General features: G+C 42.6%; 1 protein-coding gene across 1 annotated transcript; it reads left to right on the plus strand.

Annotated features, from left to right (window-relative positions):
- Positions 1 to 1,541: 1,541 nt before the first annotated feature.
- On the plus strand, positions 1,542 to 16,991 carry AMMECR1L (AMMECR1 like). The gene is made up of 7 exons (XM_057378165.1): positions 1,542 to 1,777; positions 3,838 to 4,282; positions 9,413 to 9,523; positions 9,976 to 10,090; positions 10,817 to 10,907; positions 11,832 to 11,928; positions 13,115 to 16,991. Exons 2-7 carry the CDS (start codon positions 3,876 to 3,878, stop codon positions 13,224 to 13,226), a joined length of 933 nt encoding a protein of 310 aa, XP_057234148.1. The 5' UTR covers positions 1,542 to 1,777; positions 3,838 to 3,875; the 3' UTR covers positions 13,227 to 16,991.
- Positions 16,992 to 21,205: the final 4,214 nt, after the last annotated feature.

Consider the following 21,205-nt stretch of genomic DNA (forward strand, 5'->3'; position numbering starts at 1 on the left):
TCAAACTGCTGCCCTCACCTCGCATCTCTTGTGCTTCAGGAACAGAAGAACATGCAYGACTGGTCAAGCATTTGTTTGATGTTGTCAGGGTAATCAAGCACAGTGCCAACACTCCCAGGTAACTACTAAGGACTCTACAAGAAGCTCACTGGTGATCATGAAGAGGAATTTTGTAGGGTTGGGAACTATATAATATCTTGGCAAAGGAATTTTAGGTGCAATCCAAGGTATTACCAGAAAMCAGTGAGGTATCTGGGGGGAAGAARGRAGRCAAGGATTCTTTTAAGTWCTGCAAAAGTTAGAAAYTTGCTCTTGATCTGTTCTTCCAGATATTCTCACCTGATTYTTTGTAACYTTAGTTTTCATGAGCKTGTRTTCAAGGCTGTCATCTAAACTAAAACGATGATGTTGGTACCATAGTTAGAATAATTACAGTGCTGCTCTTGTGCTGTGGAAACAACGTAGATTCCATCATGCTGAAGGCCAGGAGCAACCTTAGAAGGTGTCCCTGCCARTAGCAGGGATTGGAACAAAACAAGCTTGAAGGTCCCTTCCTACCSAAACCATTCTGTGATTCTATTCTATAGGAGAAARTAAGATCCACTGACATTCAACCCRATTTSTCCAACTCGTATTTTTATGCTTCTTACTTACTGCTTAAGCTTTAGGTCAGAAATGGTCGGCATAAATTCCWTTTCACAGTCTTGAAGGAGTCCAGCCAGTTTGTCTCTTGGSGTTGAASATGCAGWGTGGGTATTCTGGGCTATGCAAACTTTGCTCTGCATTTTGTCCGGGTGTTTCACCCGTGTTCTCAAAGGGAATTAGGAATTAGCACTGCGGTTTTCTCTATCCCATCTCTCTGCCCTCGTACAGCTCCAACACCCTGACTCACAACAACTTCCATCCACTGGGCTGCTCAAAATCAGGGTGCGATGCAGAGCCGCTATTCTTACAACATGTCCTAAAACCCTCGATGCTTTCTCTGCGTTGGTTTTTATGGTGCTGTGAAGAAGGGTGGAGGGAAGGATTTGGGTGCCCCACTGGCAGTTGGAAATACTAAAGAAGTAATTTTTGCGTTGGTGCCGTTGTGATATTTATAGTTCCCGTCATAAACAGATGTTACCGCGGCTCTAACCAAACCCACGGGACCGGAGCAGGCCGAGCCGCGCTCTCCCCTCACGCGGTCAGCCCTGAGTCGCTGGGCCGCACCAACGCTCCGAGCAGCGGGGGGAGAGGGGCACCCCCCCCCGCCTCAATCACGCAATGGACGCTCCCACCCCTCAATCGTCATCGCCCCCGCTGACCAATGGGAGCACGGCACTGCCCCCACGTGACGGTGCCTCTTCCCGGAACTGTTTGTGCCCGCACGTGCAGCGCTCACGTGACGGGGAGGAGGAGGAAGCGCGCGTCTCTATGGTTCCTGCGTGGGATAGCGCGCCCGCCTCGGGGCCTTGGTTGTGCTGGCGCCGCCGAGCGGCTGGCGGACTATGAGTGTTCGTCCCTCATTACCTCACGGCCGGGAGGGAGGAGGAGGAAGGGGAGGAGGAGCACGAGGCTGCCGGGATAGCGGCGGACCTGCCCGCGGCCTCGCTCCGGTCCTCCGGCCGCCCCGGGAAGCCCCGGCCGCGGCGGGCCCTGCCCGCTCCCCCGCCCGCCGGGCCCGCTTCTCCGGGGAGCCTCGCCCAGGCCCATGGCCCCATGAGGCGGCAGAAGGCTGCGGGGCAGCAGCGGCGGCGGCGGGGCTGAGGCGAAGGAGAAGCCGGGACGGGTGCAGGAGGTGGGTGACCCCCCCGGGGGTGTGAGGGACGCAGTGGCGGAGGGGGCACCGTGGTCCGCCCGCCGCCCCGGGCTCGGGGGAGGCCGCAGGGGGGTCCCGCTCCGCGGCGCCCCCTGGCGGCCCCGGTGCTGCTCGGGGGGGTCGGGCCGGGGCACGGGGGATCCCCGGGGTGTCCCCGGGCCGGACCCGGCGGGGCTGCGGGACCCCCCGAACACCCCGCAAAGTTCATGTGCGGGAGCCCGGGGCTCGTCCCGCCGCGTCGGTGCCCCGGTGTGCCCCCCGCCCGCCCGCCCGCGGGGCGCTCCCGGGAAGCGGGGCTGGAGCCGAGCGGCCGACGGTGCGCTCGCCTTTGTTAGGCCCCTGCTGCAGAGGAGGGGAGAGAAGGAAGCTCCCTCCTGCCTCTGCCACGTCTCCGGTCTTGAATCAAGTGTTGTGCTTCCAGATAAATAAATAATGATTTATCCTCCCCAATGCGGCTGAGCCGTCAATGGTAATTGGGGAACGCTCATRAGGCTCTTCTATCCCAACACCCTCCTAGAGCCAGAGCAGGTTACTTTTAATAGTCAGTGAAGAATTTACGTGGTTGCTTTGTCAAAGTTATGCTTTTTCTTTTGCCTGGGTTCGTTTCCTTTTTTATTTTTTTAATGTTATAATAATTGCAAAAGTAGAGATCAGAGGAAAAAATGGAATTTTCCCTAAGTCTTGTAAATTGTTCTTTATGGTCTTTCTAAAACCTTGAGGTGARRATTCTTAATCAGAGCAAACACTGCRGGCATGCATAGTTTGGGTTGAGAGGTGCATCTCTGAACACCACTTCCACCAGTTCTGGTTCAGTTCAGAACCGTGTCACTCSTGCTGTGACTGATGAAACTTAATGAATAAAGTTTGCACTGTTTGCACGTGCAGAGAAGGGAGGGAGTTGGCACAAGCTGAATTCCAGTGCGTGTCATCCCTCGCCCCCGGGTACTGTGTTTGTGCTCCCAGCTTGGGAGGGCTGCAGGGCGGTCACAGCAGTCCCCTGGTACTCCTGAGAGCTGAGTGTGAGTTTGTCCCCCATGGTGCTCTCCGTGACTCACGTGCCTGCGCTTTCAGCCCCATTTGACAGACGGGAAGCCGGTTTTCTCTCCCTTGGTGTATTCAGACCTCATGGTGATGTTGGTGTTTAAGTTCCTACTATTGACCTGCAATCCTTGCCTATCATGTTTGTTGGTCTTTGTCTGCACAGCCTTTCCTCCTCTGTTCTGCCCCTCTCTTCTTTGCAAGCAAACCAGTGTTCTGCKTGTTGGGTTTTTTATGCCATACCTGTTTCCTGCTATTATCACTCTCCTCTGGTTCAGATCGTGCTGGCTTTAACTCTTCCTCTCCTGCACATGTTGCCTGTGCACCCTGCATGTTTACTTGGGAGCCGTATGAATTCACCCACCTAGAAAGTAAATGCAGATTCCAGTTCATGTGGTCTGGGATATAGTCTGTCATTTAGAAAATGGTGGTTTCAGTGCTTTTTKCTCCTCTTTGATCTTGCCAGTGCTAAATCAAGGGCAGCCCCCCTGGGAGTCCAAYCCCGAAGGTGTCATTTTGGGCTGCTGTCATTCTGTTGGGAACAGGCAAGGGAAATGCACTGGTGGTTTGTCAGKAGCTTGTTTGCCACTGGTGCAGGCATTGACTGAGGAGGAATGAGTGGTCAGGAAAGGTAGTGGATTGGGTGTATCTGTAGTCCCAAGCCTTTTTTAATTCTGTTTAACCCCAGTTTTGTTCTTTTTATGGGAAGTCTGGTTAGGTTGGTTTGGTTTTTTGTTTTTTTTTCTTGTGATGAGCCACTTATTAAAGTGTTCAGTACACCTCATCAATAACTTGAAAATTATGATTGCATATATGTTGTGTCCATACTATTCCAATTTATGTGTGAAAACACCCATTCTGCTGAACTGGCTTTAGTGCTGTACTTAGTCACATGTTTGGAGGGTTTCTTCCTCCATAGCAGAAGCAAGGAAGCAGCTGTTGGTTTTTCACCTGTAACTCTTTGTGTAATACTTTTCCCCCTCCCACCCCCCCCATGCCAGGGTTCTGCAGTGCTCCAGGCAGCAAGTTTTGAAGCAGGATGGGAAAAAGACGCTGTGTTCCTCCACTTGAGCCCAAGCTGGCAGCTGGCTGTTGTGGGGTGAAGAAGCCCAAATTGTCTGGGAGTGGAACGCACAGTCATGGGAATCAGACCACAACTGTACCAAGCTCCAGTTCAGGTCCTCTTCAGAACCACCAGCATACAGATGGGAATAATGGAAGGGAGAACGTATCTGACTTGACTTTGGGCCCAGGAAATTCCCCAATTACTCGAATGAATCCCACTTCAGGAGCTCTGAGCCCACTTACTCGGCCCAATGGAACTGCCAACAGCACCAAGAACCTGGTGGTGACAGCAGAGATGTGCTGCTACTGCTTTGATGTACTCTACTGTCATCTCTACGGGTTCCCTCAGCCACGGCTTCCTCGATTTACCAATGACCCCTAGTGAGTACATCCTTATGGGGGAGGAAAGCTGGGGAACAGCTTCCAAAGCTGTGGTTTGGTTGGGGAAGGGTGAAGGGTTTCCTCTGGGAAGTGGGAAAAGTGGTGTGCAGAGCAGAAGGGGGGCATTCTGCTCCTTACTTTGTCTGCCAGAAACAAAATGATGCACTATAAGGGCACAAAAGATTTAAGTATTGCTTGTTGGTGGAGATGAGTGAGCTTTAAAAGTGTCMTTCAAGAGACAACATGCTTAGCTCTACAGAAAGAGAGCTAGGCCAGCTATGAAGAGGTGTGGTGTTTCTTCAGCTCACAGCCTGGTATATTCCATGAGGCACTGTGATCTTTGTGGAGTAGTGCAAACCCACTTCATGGTCATGTTCTTGTAAAGTTTGCCCCCTTCTTTGTAAGTAGACTCTTTTTCAAAAAATTAACTGAGCAGTACCATCTATAAAGTTGTACTAAAAGAACAGTTAAATAACATAATTAGTTTGAAAAAGCTCCAGCTTCTCATGTGAGACACTGGCTTGGAGAAGGGAAGAGACTTCCTTCTGCAAAGCAAATGGAGAGGGAGTAAAGTAAGAAGTTGAAACAAGTTTCCAGCTCATCCTGAAACAAGTGCTGGGCTTGCTAGGATTGGACAAAGACGCTTACAGGAGTCTTCAGCTGTYCAAGATAACGGGTTTAGCAGGGAGGGGAGTCTAAAAATTGCCAATTACAGAAGATGTGTTAGGGTGATAGTGCTAGTTGGGCAGTGTGGGGAGAAATTTGTAAGAGTCGTTTAGGTTGGGTCCGACCATGAACCCAGCACAGCCAAGAGAGTTAACTTTCAAGGACGATATCAAGGTTAGGAGAAAAGGAGATGTGTATAAGCAGAAGTGAGGAGAAGGATTTATGAAGCTGTTTCGCCTTGGTGAGATTTAAGTAATGTTTATCTGAAGGTTGATTGTGTAGGTGTGGAAATGTTAATGTTTTTAAAATGTTTGTTGAAAGAATTATATGGGAAGGATCAATGGCAAATGGACTTTCTGACAGTCCTCCAGGGGCCTCCCCCAGAACAATAGATAAAATAAAAAGTTGCTGACATCCTTAATTTTAGCTAATGAATTTTAAATTGATGTAAGGAATAATGGCTTAAACAGGTCAAGGACTTTCTCTGTGTATTCAGTGTCTGCCCACCTTACTGCTGTCAGRGTGGATGTAGGTTTTGCTTCCATGCAGTTATTATTCAAGCTGGATTATGGATACATGTTCTGAATGCTGCCGCAGAGTAAGCTATTTAATACTGTAAATACAAATGAATAGAGAAATGCTCTGGACTGGGATACCAAATAGTTCCAGGGACTCCCYAGGCTGAAACATTCCTGGTGTTCATACCTATGCTTAGAAGACTCCCTTCAGAACATTTWATGTTAGTGTGCTTATTGTTTTGTCACTTGAAATGCAAAGGGTTTTTTTGTTGTTCTGTTAAGCCGGTAAGAGAGATGGTTTTACACAGCTGCATTCTTTTGATGTCAGAGGACATTTCTGGCTGGGTTTTGTTGTATTTTTCTGTTGACTGTTTTCAAAAAGGATGTCGTTTGGGGAATAGCATCTGCTTGAATTTTATATCCAGATTTGGAAATTTAAAAATTGTTCATTTCTATGCTCTTAATTACAAGTGTTTTAGATCAGCACACCAACAAAGCATAACCAGCCCTTCCCCTCTCTTCCCCTGTGGGCAAATGCTTACCTGGATTTTCTTGTGTTTCAGCATTTATGCTGCTGCTTCCAGGAAATATTTGGATGTACCCCAGGGAAAAGCATGGGGTTTGCTCTCTTGGAGAGCAGCACAAAAGGACAAACTGTCCCACTTGAGACAGTCATGTAATGAACTTCAAGCCAAATGTTACCAAATACAAGAGTAAGCAAAGTGAAAATACAAAAATAATTTTGTGGCATTGTGGCCTTTTGTGACATAATTAATGTCAGAGATCTTTGGACAAAACTAAGATTTATACCAGAATTCTCTCTGGACAGACAGAGAAGAGACTGTTGATGGAATAGAAAGAGATACTGCCTGCTCTGGATAACAGATTTTTAAGCTGGTGCTGAGCCTTAAAGATAAAAGTAGGTGTGAAAGTCAGGATTTGGTATAAACAGTGTGATAACATGGAAGTTACAGGGTTATGAATTGAAAACCACCATGRACTTCCRTTACCWGCTTGAGGTGGGTATGTACAAGGACAATACTTTGGATATGGAGGATTATGGAGCTGGTACATCCCTGTGAAGTAAGGTTGCCTTATTCCAATGTTAGCAGTCATGTTCACATATCAGTGGAGAGAGGATGGAGTTGAAAGACTTGTAGTTATGTTTGAATTAACTTGGTAAAGGAAGAAAATATCCCCTTTATTATTCAGGTTACTGTAGGCAATTACAATTTGGAACCTATGCAAGTAGTTAATTGGTTACTTTTTCCACTTTTATACTTCAGTCTGATTTTCTAATAGTAAGTATTATGAACTGGTGCTAAAACTAYACCATGGAAGTTTCTAGTTGCCACGCAAGACAAATAATAAGATACTTGCTTGATAAATTCTGTTCTGTAACAGGTTTTTTCCTCGTACAAGCTAAACCCTGATTTGAAAAAAAACTGTATTTTTCTGCTTTAAAAATTCCCTTTATAGTTGCAATTGATGAAGCTAATTTTTAGTTGCTGAAATTCCTCTCTCAGCCTAAAAACCTCATCAAACACATATAAGTGGGATGTTGTGGCTGGGGAAGAAACAGTTGACATAATCCGCTGAGGATATGGCTGCAGAGTTCCAGTAAATGCTCTTGGGTGAACATGGACAAAAGATTGTTGTGACTTTTCTCAGTACATCTGGGAAATAACACTTTTCAAGGAGGGGCTCTGGAACAATGGGCTTATTGTCAGCTGCACCTGCAATTTGCTGAGTGCATTTATTCTTCAGAGACAGAAACATCATCTTCTCTGCAGTGAAAATAGTGAAATTTTATCTATGTGTACAGAATCATCTCTCTTTTTATGCCTCAGTGTTCTGACCACAATGAAAAATGGTTTTAAATGTGCTTTAAGGTATTTTAAAATATACAGCCTTCTGAATGTAATTACCTTCTCCCTTCTGATAATATCTCTTCTATTATAGATGCATAAAGCTGTGTTGCAGCTGTGGAAAGATGGGTTGTGGGATTTTTTTTCCCTTTGGAAGGGGAAGGAGGTGAATTGAAAATGTGAACCTGCAATTTGAATTGAAGGAGAATTTACTTAGATTTGTGTTCTGTGAGTGATGGTTTTTATGTTCTCCCTTACCTTTTCTGTTTGGGGTGTCACATGGAATGAGCAGTACTTTCAAAATTTTGATTAGATTAAGGTAAATTTCCACTGAACTATTGAACAGCAATGTTTCTCAGAGATGTCCTATGTAAGTTTAGGGGGTTTGGTTTTTTCTAACTTTTCTACTATATTTTCTTATACTATTTTTCTGTTTGCACTTTCAACATATGATGGCTAGATGAAAATGTAGAGGAATGAAATCCTGTGAGTGCCTTGAAGTGTTATTGGAAAACTAGAACAGTAAATCCCCTGTTTTGGCCAAGCCAACGAGAAGACTGTTGTTGGGTGTGGAAGGATGTTTCCACTTCCTCTGTGGGCAAAGTCCTTCACAATTATCATTCAAGGGCTAACTGCTCTTTTGGGTAGTAATTATGCCATTGGTTGCAGCTGGTAACTAGATCCTGAAGGATGAATTTATGCAGTGATGGTTTTTTAATTCTRTCATTGCTCTGAGGAACATCGCTGGGAATTGATTTATTACTACAGTTTAAATTACATTCTCACTACTTAGACCTGAGAACTTCTGTRGCTGTTTGAGTAACCATCCACACTGCATGCTGGTTTTGTTGTTGAACAGAATGTGTTAGTATTWTTTGTAATGTTTGCTGCAGAGGTACGTTGCTTACAAGGGCTTCAAGTGTTTGAGGAAAGTAAGTGTCTGAGCTATGTTGTCTAATCAGTCTTAATGGTTCAAAAATCCTGTCAATGTCTTTTTAATCTCAGAAAATCGTATTCTATCATATTACTTAAAGTTCAATAGAAATCCACAGACTGAGGTCTTATATTCAGTCCTCTGTACTCTGAACAAGTCACAGAATTCATCCTGGTTTTATAATTAGATCACCATTATCGGTTTGCCTTACAGAATTTTGCAGATGCTCGGACATTCTTGTAGAGCTGCAATCACCACTGTCCTTTTAGTGTTTCTCTCTACAGCTCTTTGCAATTTCATTCACTTCTATAGAAGTTAATTTTTTTGTATTTAATGTTCACAGTCATCTTTTCCTATTTATCTCTTCATAGAGCTCTATTATTCTGAACTTGCTATTCGGTAAGGCCAAATAAGTTCTAGTTTAACAGCTGGAAATGAGCCTGCTAAGTTTGAAAATCTAGTGTTACGCCTATAAATTCATGATGGTAGACAGGAAAGTGGAAATCCAGGTGATGTTTGTGTTTTAGAAATGTGTTTAACAGGAGTGAATATAAGGTTAGCAAAAGATATGGACATAAACTGCTTGAGCCTTAGGGATGGACCCTGAAATCAGATCTTTGTGGAAATTACAGGGAGAAAAAAATTAATCTGGATTTCTCTTTATACCTTTAAGAAAAAAAAAGGCAAGCTTTCATTGCAAGTCTGATTTATMGAAATGGTAGTATAAGGAGCTAACCTTATTAGCTTCATCTGTATTAATTTTTATGTAAGCTGCACTGTAAACTAGTGGATGCTACAAAGTGAGGCCAATACTGACAGGCAATTAGTGGGACAAATAACCATATGACTCATTAGAAGACAGCACAGAGTCTGGCCAGGAAGGTGTCCATGGAGGACTTCAGAGTACTGCTGGAGAGGAGGGAGTATGCTGAAAAGGTGGAGGAAAGTGTTGGGGTTTGCATGTGGCAGGATGTGGGCATGAAGGTTTGTTAGTGTTAGATAGCAGGTGAGCAAACCTGCCTGCTGGGGTTTGCTGGAGGGAGAGAAAGCAAAGGCATGTGTGGCTCTTTTACACCTTGCTTGTCTCCCCTTAGGAGTCAAATATCTGCAGAGGCTGGAAGGTTTCTTTTTTTTGTCTTTTCAGTCCACTCTTTGTGACGTGGAAGACGGGGCGAGACAAGCGGCTTCGTGGCTGCATCGGGACCTTTTCAGCCATGAATCTTCACTCAGGACTCAGGGAATATACATTAACCAGGTAACTGTCCAAAATGAAATAAATAYGAAATTAGTTCATTTCCTGAAGATCAGTAAGGATTCAAGGTTAGKATGTTAGATCAACATAGTTCAGTGTAATATCCATAAATGTGAGTGTGTGATAGTTAGGTGATATATCAGGATTTAGTGGAACATCTTTGCAAAAGGTGAGTTGCAATTGACATTTTAAGGCTAGTTYCAAATCTATCTTGCATAGTAGCAGTTTTGACATCTGCAGTACGTAATTTCACTCCGATTACAGTAGGTGTTGGACAGCATCAGGAAGCTTGCACTGGTATTACAGTTCATTAGATTAGGGGGGAATGCAAATAATTTTCTCTGCAGTAGCAGAGAAACCTGTTTCACACAGGCATAATCAAAAGTGGAGTAATTGAGCATCTGACACTTTAATTTGGTGTTTATATTGGGCGATATATCTTCTCTTCCCTTTAGTGCACTTAAGGACAGCCGATTTCCCCCCCTGACCCGCGAGGAGCTGCCCAAACTCTTCTGCTCTGTCTCCCTCCTCACTAACTTTGAGGATGCCAGTGACTACCTGGACTGGGAGGTGAGAACAGGTGCATTTGGAACTCTGCATCACTCTCTCGTTCCATTCGGGTTCGGGTTAGTACATGGTGATGTATCTCCTACATTACAGGGGTAGGGGATAGAAGAGACTGGGASTAGAAGAAATGGGGCTGGAAATCTAGCAGGGAGGAAGAGGATGGCCTAGCAGTATGCTTTTGGTTGGRGGGAATCTGAATGGGAACAAAAGAAGCATGAAAGTGGTTCATGGATCTAGCTCAATAGGAAATGGGTGTAAATACATGTATAAAAACCTGGGAAGTATTTTGATGGTGTGAATAGGAATTGAAAATAAAAAGTAGTTAAGACCAAAAGTATGAATGTTTTTTTTGAYCTTGTACATGGAAGTGTATTTTGTTCAAGAAGAGTATATATATGGACTTTATAGTTGGGTAATTTTAGGCATGATTCTTGTGTGCAGAGGTTTTATCTCTCTTGCCTGACACAAGAATGGAAAACTGACAAGATCTACCTCAGGAGAAGTGGCAGGGATGCTGGTGAAGCTTGTCTGGGAAGGATGGCTGAGACAGCTCCTTGTGAGACATGCCAGGCAAGAACAGAGAGTGGGGAAAAGGATGACCTTATCCAGGCAAAAGCCAAAGTGTCCAGAGAGAGAGGGAAAGATCCACAGTGTTGTGGGAATGACAACTCAGTCATGGACTCAGTGCTAGCAAACACCTCTTATCTGGCTGTTCATTTCCATCTGTAGGTTGGAATCCATGGGATCAGAATAGAGTTCATCAATGAGAAAGGTGTCAAACGCACAGCCACGTATTTACCTGAGGTTGCTAAGGAACAAGGTGGGTTTGAGATGGCAGCCAAACATGTCAACACGTTGTGTCACTGAACTGGGTAACTTAAATCTGTTGATTTGGGGCTTGGAATTCAATGCTGTCTTCAYAGTGGTGCAGTGGAGCCACCAGGCTTAACGTTGACAACTGACACCAGATACAGTTGCAGCTGGGTTTTCGTCTGGTCTTCCTCTCATTCTATATCTTTGCACAGYTGTATCTTAGTGTCAGAATGTTTTAGGGCTAAAGAAATAGAGGATCTCAAAATATGGATCWTCCGGCCTCATTCAGCATTGCATCTTTCCTTTTCTGTGTTTCTCCCACCAACTAGGATACCTGCACTCTGCACAGCACCAACAGGAGAGTCACTTTCCTCCTTATTCTGCTAAACTACCATTCTCCAGAGGAGGGCTGGAAACACAGCCCCTCTGGAGCACACTTCCCACTCAAATAGAGTAGTGGTCACTATGGTAACTCTTCAAAATACTGCCTCCTTTCCTCCACCTAGCTGAGTGGAGTGGTCGCATTGTCCTGGCTCTGGGGCAAAAGACTAAGGTAGGAATTTTAACTCTGATCTCTCACATAGCAGTGCACTGTGCTATCACTAGAACATGAATCCAAATTTGTCTATTTAAAGAGCTAAAYGGCACATGATGAAAAAATTCAGGGTCCCTGCAACAGTAGCAAGGCACAGATCTTTATAAGAGACATGGAATGGGAAATGGAATTACTGTTTCATAGACCAGCTCCAATATGAGTTAAAAGCAGTGTGCATGCATCAGGCCATGTATATCCAGTTGAACACTAGGATTTCTAAAGTTTCAGAGTTTGTTGTTTAGTTGTTTGCTTTTCTAGAGTCCTTCAATGGATCTCTTGTGTTTCTGAAACATTTTCCTATTTTGAAAAATTTGCCTTGCTTCTATTTTTGAATAGACTGGGATCAGATCCAGACCATAGACTCCTTACTCAGGAAAGGTGGCTTTAAGGCTCCCATTACCAATGATTTTAGGAAAACAATTAAACTTACCAGGTAAGTAGATGTCATTTGTATCTACAAAGTAATTTTATTTTGTAGAGTTTTCTGGGTGATTTAAAATATTTAYGCTTGGTAAAATTCTTCCTGCTTCCTCCAGAGGAGGTGTAGTGTGAAAGACCAAATCACAGATACCATGTGTTAGACATACAATGCACGTGGAATTAAGTACAATGTGTTTGGTCCATGCAGGATGAAAGTTGGCATTTTTTTTGAGACAAGTGTCACTACTTTTAATATTGCCTTCTATTGGAAAGATCAGAAGTAGAGCCTTGGAAAATTGAAAGGTTGATTTTTTTGGGGTATTTTTTCAATACCCAAAAGAACTTCTTTTTCTCAGTGTGCTCATCTGTGAATGCTGTAGCTATTCGTAGGTGACAGCTGTCTTAAAACCCAGAMACACTCAAATTTGGCTGGTTTTCAGATTTTGCTTGCTTTTCTATACCCCCAGCTGTCATACTGGTTTTGCTCCCTTTATGTTAGTAAAAATTGTGACTTTCTGGTTTTGTATAGAAACCAATTTATCAGGTCATTCTYTACCTCTAGAGAAATGAGGTGGGTGTGCAGGGTTTTCTTTAACAGGAGATGACAGGATGAAGGTTTTCATTAAAATCTGATGTAATGTGGTCTTAGTACAACTCACAATCACTGTATAGCTGGCTGTTGTTTAGCATGCTTTAGAACTTGGAAAACTCCAGTCTGTCCACAGGAATTTCATGTTTTGTGAATTCTAATTGTGCAACATGGACTAAGTCATTCATATGCTATAAAAAACCTCTTTACCCACCTCTCCATTTTTTTCTCTACCTTTCCAAATGTGGAGATAACCACAAAAGTAAACAATAGTGAAATACTGCTTGTTTAGTCATTGTAGTTGACTCTTCTTCCAGCAAACTTTTCATGCCATTTTTGTACATTGCATGTGGATAAAAAAGAATGYAAATCAATCATTTATTTCCTGTGTGCTACTTCAGGCATCCCTTTAATTAAGATYACCTTGATTAGGRCTCATCTTTTGGGACACTGGAGCTRATTCAAGCTCAGATAGATTATTCATACTAGTGAGTTCCTCTTGGTCGTTGTTGGCTGTGAGCTAAGGAGTATCTGGGATGAATGTTTTTATGTACAGTCYCTCCATATTGCATAGTGTGTTGACATTCTTTTTCTGATGCTGTCCCCGTAGGTACCGCAGTGAGAAGGTGACAATCAGTTATGCAGAGTACATGGCCTCCCGCCAGCATTGTTTCCAGAATGGCACTCTTCATGCTCCCCCCCTCTACAATCATTACTCCTGACACACGGCTGCATGACCAGTCCCACTCCCCAGTTGCTGCCAACGGCTATGACATCATTGGGGCAGACGCCTCCTCTTCCTGGTCCAGTTACTTCTATTACTGCACCATTTTATGATGCTAGCTTCCGTTGCCAAGTCTGCCTTCCCACTGACCTGGGGGGAGGATGAGAGCGTGACAGGACTTMAGGGGCCCAAGCCTTATCTCAGCCTTCCCTCCCAGCGGGGATTCAGTTGGATTGGGGCTCCATGCCTACGAACTGTCGTCAGGTTCAGAAGATCTCTAGGAGTGAAAGTGCTGCTTCAGACTGATCCCTTCCTGGGTGTTACTGACACTCTGGAAACTTGAGTTGTTTGTTATGGAAGCCCCCCAGATCAAGTAGGAKCATTCCCCTGGCAGCCTGGGCAACGGAGTCCAACAAAACATTTTTTAGGTTCTTTTTAATTTTTTTTAACCTCTGGTATCTGTTGTGTACTGAGAGCTGATTGCAGTTCCCACGCATCACAGGCGGACATCATGGTATTGGGGAGGGTTGAACACCTGGATAGCACCCCATCCTCATGGACAGAAAACATGTGAAAAATTAATCCATTATTTAAATAAACCCTTGAAGGCTTTAAGGCTCAGATCCTTGGTAGGTTGGATTCTTTAGAAATCCTTGTGGTTTACAGTTTTATGGGTTTTCATACAGACCTTGGTGATGAAGCCTGCTATGAAATATAATGCTGTATTGCCTGTAAGAAAGCAGCATGGCACATGCTGTGTATGCGGAGGAAAAGATACTCAAGTGTCCCTGGATGGTCTTTGTTATGAACAAGTTTTGTTTCCAGATATTTGTAAAAGATTAGGGCTGGGGAGGGGTTTGCAGAGCATTGACTGTAGTCGTACAAGTGAGACTAGTGGCTGAAATTTGTTTAATTTAAGCTAACAGTCTTGGGGACCTTCCTTTTGATAGGACAACCACTTTCTCCAGTGTGACTACTGATCTTATGGGCTGTGCGTGTTCCAGTCTATAGCAGGCCTATGGAATAGTGCTGTGTAGTTTCACTGGTAAGATCTATCTTGCTCAGCTTAGTCATTGCCACATCCAGGCAATGAATGGGGAAATCTGTATTATCCAAACTGCATGAAACTCATGTGCATTCTGAATTTCTTCTCCTGTGGTTGATGATCACAAGGAATGCTTCTTTCTAAAAGGAAGTTGTCCATTGTTATTCTGCAGATCAGTGTCATAACTGTAGAGGATGACACTCTTACAATGAGATAACTGGACTTCAGAATATGATTCAGGGTGGGTTTGGATGGTTTCTTTTCCATGCTTTTGTTGGGTCAGTAATGATTGGGGAAGAAAATACAAGTGCATAGCAGAGTCATGGCTGCTTGGTTGCATACATCTTTAGAGCCTGCTTGTGCGTTGTTATTGGCTGGTGTTTGAAGCCTGAAATTATGCCATGGCATGGCAGGTAATAGGGCAGRTAGAAAGCTGAGAACTGCAGGGTGCTGTTCCTGGTCCTAAGGATGCAAGGCACAACYGTGCTCTTTTGCTTCATGTTGGTGYAACATTCTGCTAGAGAGAGATGTGAGAGAGATTACTCTGGATAAAGGTGCAATATCGACCCAGCTTTCCTTCCCTATTGGGTCATTCTTACAAATTGCCACTTTCCCCTTGTGATGTTGTTGAAAAGCAATTGAAGATGAAAGGATTGTTTCATGACTTCCTGCTGCTGAGAATAAATGAGTCTCGTTACAAACCACTCCAGTTTGTAATTACTCTCCCAGGTGCCGTGTAGTRATGGGGGAGGGTGGGGTCAGCTCCAGGCATACCATTCACCTTTCGCTGTCAAACAGTATGATACATAGGGCTACACTCATTACTGTTCAAGTGTTCTATGTTAGAATTTAATTTCTAAAAGGTTTAAAAAAGGCAAAAAATGGTGCTAAAACTTCACCCCTGAGCACGCTCGGTGAGACTGGTCATGCAGGCGTACAGTGCCAGGCTTTTCAACTATACTGTTTCTTTTTCAGATGTTTGCCCTGTTCTGTGTCTTCAACAGTGTATAGTGTTTTCCTGATTTCAGTTTCTTTGACTAGGGGATGACTAAGGGGTGGGGCGGGGAGGGTTAGTTGTCATTTTTTTAAATAACAGAATTTTAGGATTGAGTAACTTGGTTGGTTTAAGCCTGAAGTGGGACAGATGGTTTGGGACTGGGGAAGTCTTACCCTCTCCCACTTCTATTTCCCCACTCAGTCTGTTTTAAAAAAAAACAAAACATAAATGCCTCTAAATATGTACTGTGTTCTTGTCTTGTTGCAGTGAGAAGAGAACCTGGCAGATCAGAAATAGTGGTCTGTTGCCTAAGGAACAGACCCTCTCAGCTTTAGTCCCATAAGGGTCCAGCTATAAAATCAGTTGAAAACTGTGTCAATAGCTAAGTCAGCTCAGAGAAATGTATGACAAGGACAGGTGGTCTCAGGAAATAATCCCATTTCTAGATCATTACATGGCAGCTATGCATAAGGATGAAAGAGGTGAATTAAGAACGAAMTGTAGTGTGCCTCAGGATGGAGACAACCACAATCAGTGGCCAATTGATCTGAGATTTTCTCCATGGTTGCTTGGCTGGGACAGCTGGTTAGAACTACTCAAAGCAACTGTTACCTGGTATGATCTGGATTAACTCATCCTTAGAAGCAAGTGCCTTTTGGTCTAGAAGGGCTTATTCTCATGACAACCACACCTGATAAATAATCTCACTGCAATGATGAAATGTCTTTGTTTTACAGTACAGGAGAATGTCTTTGATCACTGGAGTCTGTCAGTGTTGAAATGTTTCCACTGTGAGGTTCTTAATTATTTTTTTTTCATGTTGTTCAACAGTCAATCTCAACTGAAGCCATTTCAGTTTGGGAATGTTATATGGTCAAAATATCACATATCTACAATTTATCAGAACAAAAAAATCTGTAAGGAAATCTAAGAGTTCATTTTAACCTTTGCACAGAATAACTTGTTTTCATAGTACATTAACAAACCTCTGCAATCTTCACTGACCATTAGTGCTGTTTTCTGTTTGTATTCAGAAATTACATGTTGTTTTGTTGGGGTTGKTTTTGGTTAATTTATTTCCTTAAAGCAGGAGACCTCTTTTGACCTACAGTGCAGAGACGTCAGACCAATTCTTTATATTACACTTGGTTGCCTCCTACCTATATAATAATTTCTGAGTGTAAATAATTGAACTCTATCCTCTAATGAAGTATTGTAGAGAATAAATCATAATGGATAAAGATTATTTGTACTGTCCTCTTTATATGAGTTCTCACAGCCTTTATGTGGGATAAGATGAAATTGTTCTCACCTAGAAAAACAATATATTACAGTTATGAATAGCAAACCTGTAAATTACACCACATATTCAAAACCAGGGAGGTTGCCAGAGTGGGATGACAGCTGTCTGGAAACACACCAATAATCAAACAGGCTCACTAGAAGAAAGCAAGGAAAAATAGTAGGAAAATTAAAACCAAATATTAAATATATTTAATTAATAATGGCATAGCAGTGTCTTTGTATCCTGAAATAATGTTTGCTTGAAAATAACTTTATATTGTGTTGTCATGATGGTGAAATGTATAAAGCACATGCATACAGAGTACTGTAAATCTTTCTGAAAGTCAAAATTGTTCTTTGGGTTTTTGTCTTCTAAAATTCACTGAGAACAAATATATTTTAGKACTATAGTCTTCAGGTGATCTAAAAATCTTATTTCAGAGGGAAAGAACACTCATCTCTCTACATACTTATCATTTTAGTATTTGCTTTGAGACAGGATTAGCTGATTTGTAGAATAGTTTTGAATTGTATCTCTAGCTTACATGGGTTTTTTCCATACATTTTCAGATAATTTTTAACTTTTTATCTATGGCAGATCTACAGTTAGAGATGCTACATTTTGTGCTTGTGGCTCTTGGGAAGGGCAGCCCTGGATGCCAATGAACAGTCATAAGACCCAAAAAAAACCCCCAACCAAACCAAGGGGAGCGTAGTTTTGACTTAGACATGCCTGAGAAGCTCATTTATCTCAGTGCAACTACAAAGCAAAAACCTGTTTTCAAGTGCTGGTACTTAGGAAGGTTAGAAAGTTAATCCCTTAGGCAATATGAAGCGGATGCTGTGACTAATGTGATTTYTAGGTGAATTCCAGTTGAATTTCCTTATGAATTCTAAAGGCATCCATATCCCTACCCTCCACTGTCATGTGCCCAGGGGAGTTATCAAGTATATTCTCTCAGCTTTGTTGGCAGGAAAACAGTGACTTAATTTGCRTATTTTAGTGCCATATGCTTTTTCCTTACTTGATTTTTTTTSTTTCCTATTGAATCAGTCAGACAAAATCCTTGTCCAGTGTCTTTCATCAGAGGTTCTTCCATGCATGTTGCCTTCTGTGACCGCAGGAACACTCAGCAGCTCTCAGGGAAGATGAGGCCAGGTAGAAGGGTGTACATGTAACTGCACATTGAAATAGGTCAATCCAGGCTAAATATAAACCAGGATAATTCTCCTGGAAACAGTTTCTTCTCTTGTTACTTCTGTTTGAAATAGAAAACAAAATTAATTAGTCATTTAGCATTCATTTTTTTCTAGAACCAAATTGTAGAAAGATTAGCAGAAAYTTTCAGAGAATACTCTAAATGAAGAATACTTCAGCTTTTTTATTTTAAACACAAAAAAGAAACTTGTTTTATTGATGATCGAGAAATGCCATTTTGATCTTGAAGATAAAAATTAAAATCAGAACACTTTCCTATACAACTCAATAAATTAATATGTATACTAACAGTATCTGGAACAGTATGATAGGCAAGTTCCTAAAATGGTTTTGCCACAGTCTGGGAAAATATAACTTGTGAATATGTTTGATGATCACAAAACAAAGCAAGAATACTGTCACCATGTTCTTTAAAACAAGTATATAATTCTAAAACTTAAACAATATCCAGATTATTGGACCATATTTTTTCTTTTTCTATAGTAAGCTAGACTACTCTTATAATCTGATTAATAAACTATATAGTATATGATCAGTTGATAGTATGTCATATATGTATTTAAAAAYTGAACAGATCATGCAGCTTTGCATTCAGAGTCTTACTATGACTTTATTACTGGATATTAATGTAATTTTACTCATACATGTTCATCCATTTGGGTTTGGAATATAATTTTTAATGGAGCAAAAATAAAGGTAAAATGCTGTGAAAACCTAWACCTGAAGAGTTATACTTTAGGAACACAGATGAAAATCACACATGTCTTGTGCARTACTGGCTGCTGGTGCTCTCAGTGGGTAATTATCTCCAGAAGGATCTACTCCTTTCACACTGGCACTCCACAGAAAAGACGTAATTACTGTCAGAAAGCTTAAAGAAATCCTGGAAAATCACATTGCTTCTGCTGATGAATTAGAAAGAAAGCATATTACAAAACAGGTTTATGCTAATAATAGAATATCCTTGTTATTAGTTGTTCCTGCATTTGATTACAYAGAGATATTTAGCTGAGCATTTTGTAAGATTAGTGTAAGCGCAATGAGTTGTTASAGGATCTGTGTTTAAACCGTGGCAACACAGAAATTATCATGATAGGTCTAACAATCTGCTACCCAATAACAGCTCCAGCAAGGATCAAAGGTTTCTGTCCTGGAATATGGAATATTGGAGACTTTGTTCATGATAAATTACATTTGGCCAAGTATTCTTTTTTTCATCAGTTTATTTTAGGATGTCACCAGTAAAGTTGCTTGAAAGTTCCTATAATCATTCACATTATTTCATCAAGCTCATATTTCTTTCCTATGCATATTTTGTTGATAGATGCTGAAAAAGTCATTATTGTTGAGGAAGAAGCCAGTGCTTTTTTAAAACAACAAAAGGTCAGGTACTCTGCTACATTTAGTTTGTTGCAGCAGCTGAACAATATTTTCTATGGGGTTTATAAGCTTTTTAAATTCTTTAAAGTTAAAAAAAAAAAAGGTGGCAGGGAGCAGCTTCCATTCAGGAACGTTTTTATTTTGCTCTTGAGACCTTAACCAAATACATCAGTGATAATAAACTTAATCTTTCATGATAGCCTCTTTAACTGTGCCTATAAAATCTTGGTTTTGTACAAGTTAAGTAGAATGGATCCTTGGGGGGAAACGAAAAGGGAAATTAATAACTTAAACCACTGTGAGCTACCTACTGCTCTGAGAATCATGACATTGAGTTGAMGGGTTATTTGAGAAGCCATCAGGATTCCAAGTGATTTTAAATGCTTTTCTCCTCAATCTGGCATGGATTTCCTTCTTTTCTTGTAAGCCTAAATGAAATTGTTTAATTTGCCAGATGTTCCTCAAGATATTTCTATTTCATCTTCCTGAATGTCTTCCTGCTTGTACCTCTTAGCAAATTACTTTCCAATCGGTTTCTCTGCTATGCTCATTATCCAGATAACAAATATTATTTGATCTCTTAATATTCTTCTCGTTTATTTTTAATTCATTCCTTTTCCCTGCATGCAGGAAACCATTCACCTAGGCACAGATACAAGTTTATGAAAACAGGAGTGGTTTCACCATAAATCCTTCAACAGTCTATTTTTGGCTTTCTTTAAGGGCACAGGGATGACATAGAAAGGGCTGATAAGATGATTACTTAAAGTCTTAGGCTGGTTAGGCACTTAAATGTGAGCTCTTTAGGGAAAACACTGCTCCCTAAGTTATTTTGCTGGCAGTGTTGGGACAACTTACCCTCATTTTTGGCCTGCCTATATTTTTTAGGGGTCTGTAGATTGCTTCTGGATCATCTGAAAATTAACCKTCCTTATGAAGTGTGTTATTTACGATATCAATACTCCTTCCTTACAGAGTAAGGTCTATTAATCACAGTGAGCTAGACAGAAATTCTAGCACAGTTTTCCTAACTGCAGACCTCGAAGGTTGGGGTTTGCTCTCCAGCTGGAGGCAGTTCTGGTAGGAAATGGAGCCAGTTGTAGCTGCCTGACCCACTGGTGTGAAGATCCATCTAATTCCTTGGTGCCCTCAGGTGCTCCTGGGCAAATGGATGCTTCTGTGCAGTCTGGTGAGGGGCCCAGTAGAGTTTTGAGCTCTTTGGTTATTTCCTATAGGACAGAGCAGAAAAGTTTGTTCATGCAAAAGTAGGACAGGTACTGTTTCCCTCAGTGTTCCCATACACTCCTGCTCTTGGGTCCTGTTTCKCACCTTGTAAGACTTTGGGTTCATAACCACAGAATCAGTGAGAGTCCTCGAGTCCAACCTTTGAGCAAATCCYCCACGTCAACCAGACCATGGCACTGAGTGCCATATCTAATCTTTCCAYAAATACCACAARGGACGGTGACTCCACCACCTCCCTGGGYAGCCCATTCCAATGTCTAATCCCTCTTTCGATGAAGAAATTCTTCATGATGTTCGACCTAACCCTCCCCCGGCACAGCCTAATACCGTGTCCTCTCGTCCTGTCGCTGTTCCCTGCGACAAGAGGCCGACCCCCGCCTGGCTGCACGCTCCYGTTGGGGCCTTGCAGAGTCTTGCTCTGTCACAGCTATTTACCCTCTGTTCACATATACAACGTTCCATACCCCACTGCTCTCCCTCTCTAAAAGGAGCTCATTATTAAGCGAACAAACACACCTATGAGGGTTGCTTTGTTGGGAGAATACTCAGGCTCCCTGCCCGCGCTGTTTCCCCTCAGTGCCCCACAGCCGAACCGAGCGCTTTTATCCTCATTAGTACCCAGAGTAGACGAGGCCCCGCACCCTTCAAAGAAGGGAAAAAGCAGCCGCCCCCTCGGCCCTCACCTGGGCAGCGCCATTCCCGCCCCTCACACCGGGCAGAGCCATTCCCGCTCCTCAGCCGGTACAGCCCCATTCCCATCCCTCGCACTGATCAGAGCCATTCCCGCCCCTCACACTGATCAGGATC

This window comes from Malurus melanocephalus, unplaced genomic scaffold (assembly GCF_030028575.1).
Source record: "Malurus melanocephalus ecotype Western Australia unplaced genomic scaffold, MMel_1.1 scaffold_343, whole genome shotgun sequence".
In the NCBI taxonomy this organism is placed as follows: Eukaryota; Metazoa; Chordata; class Aves; order Passeriformes; family Maluridae; genus Malurus; species Malurus melanocephalus.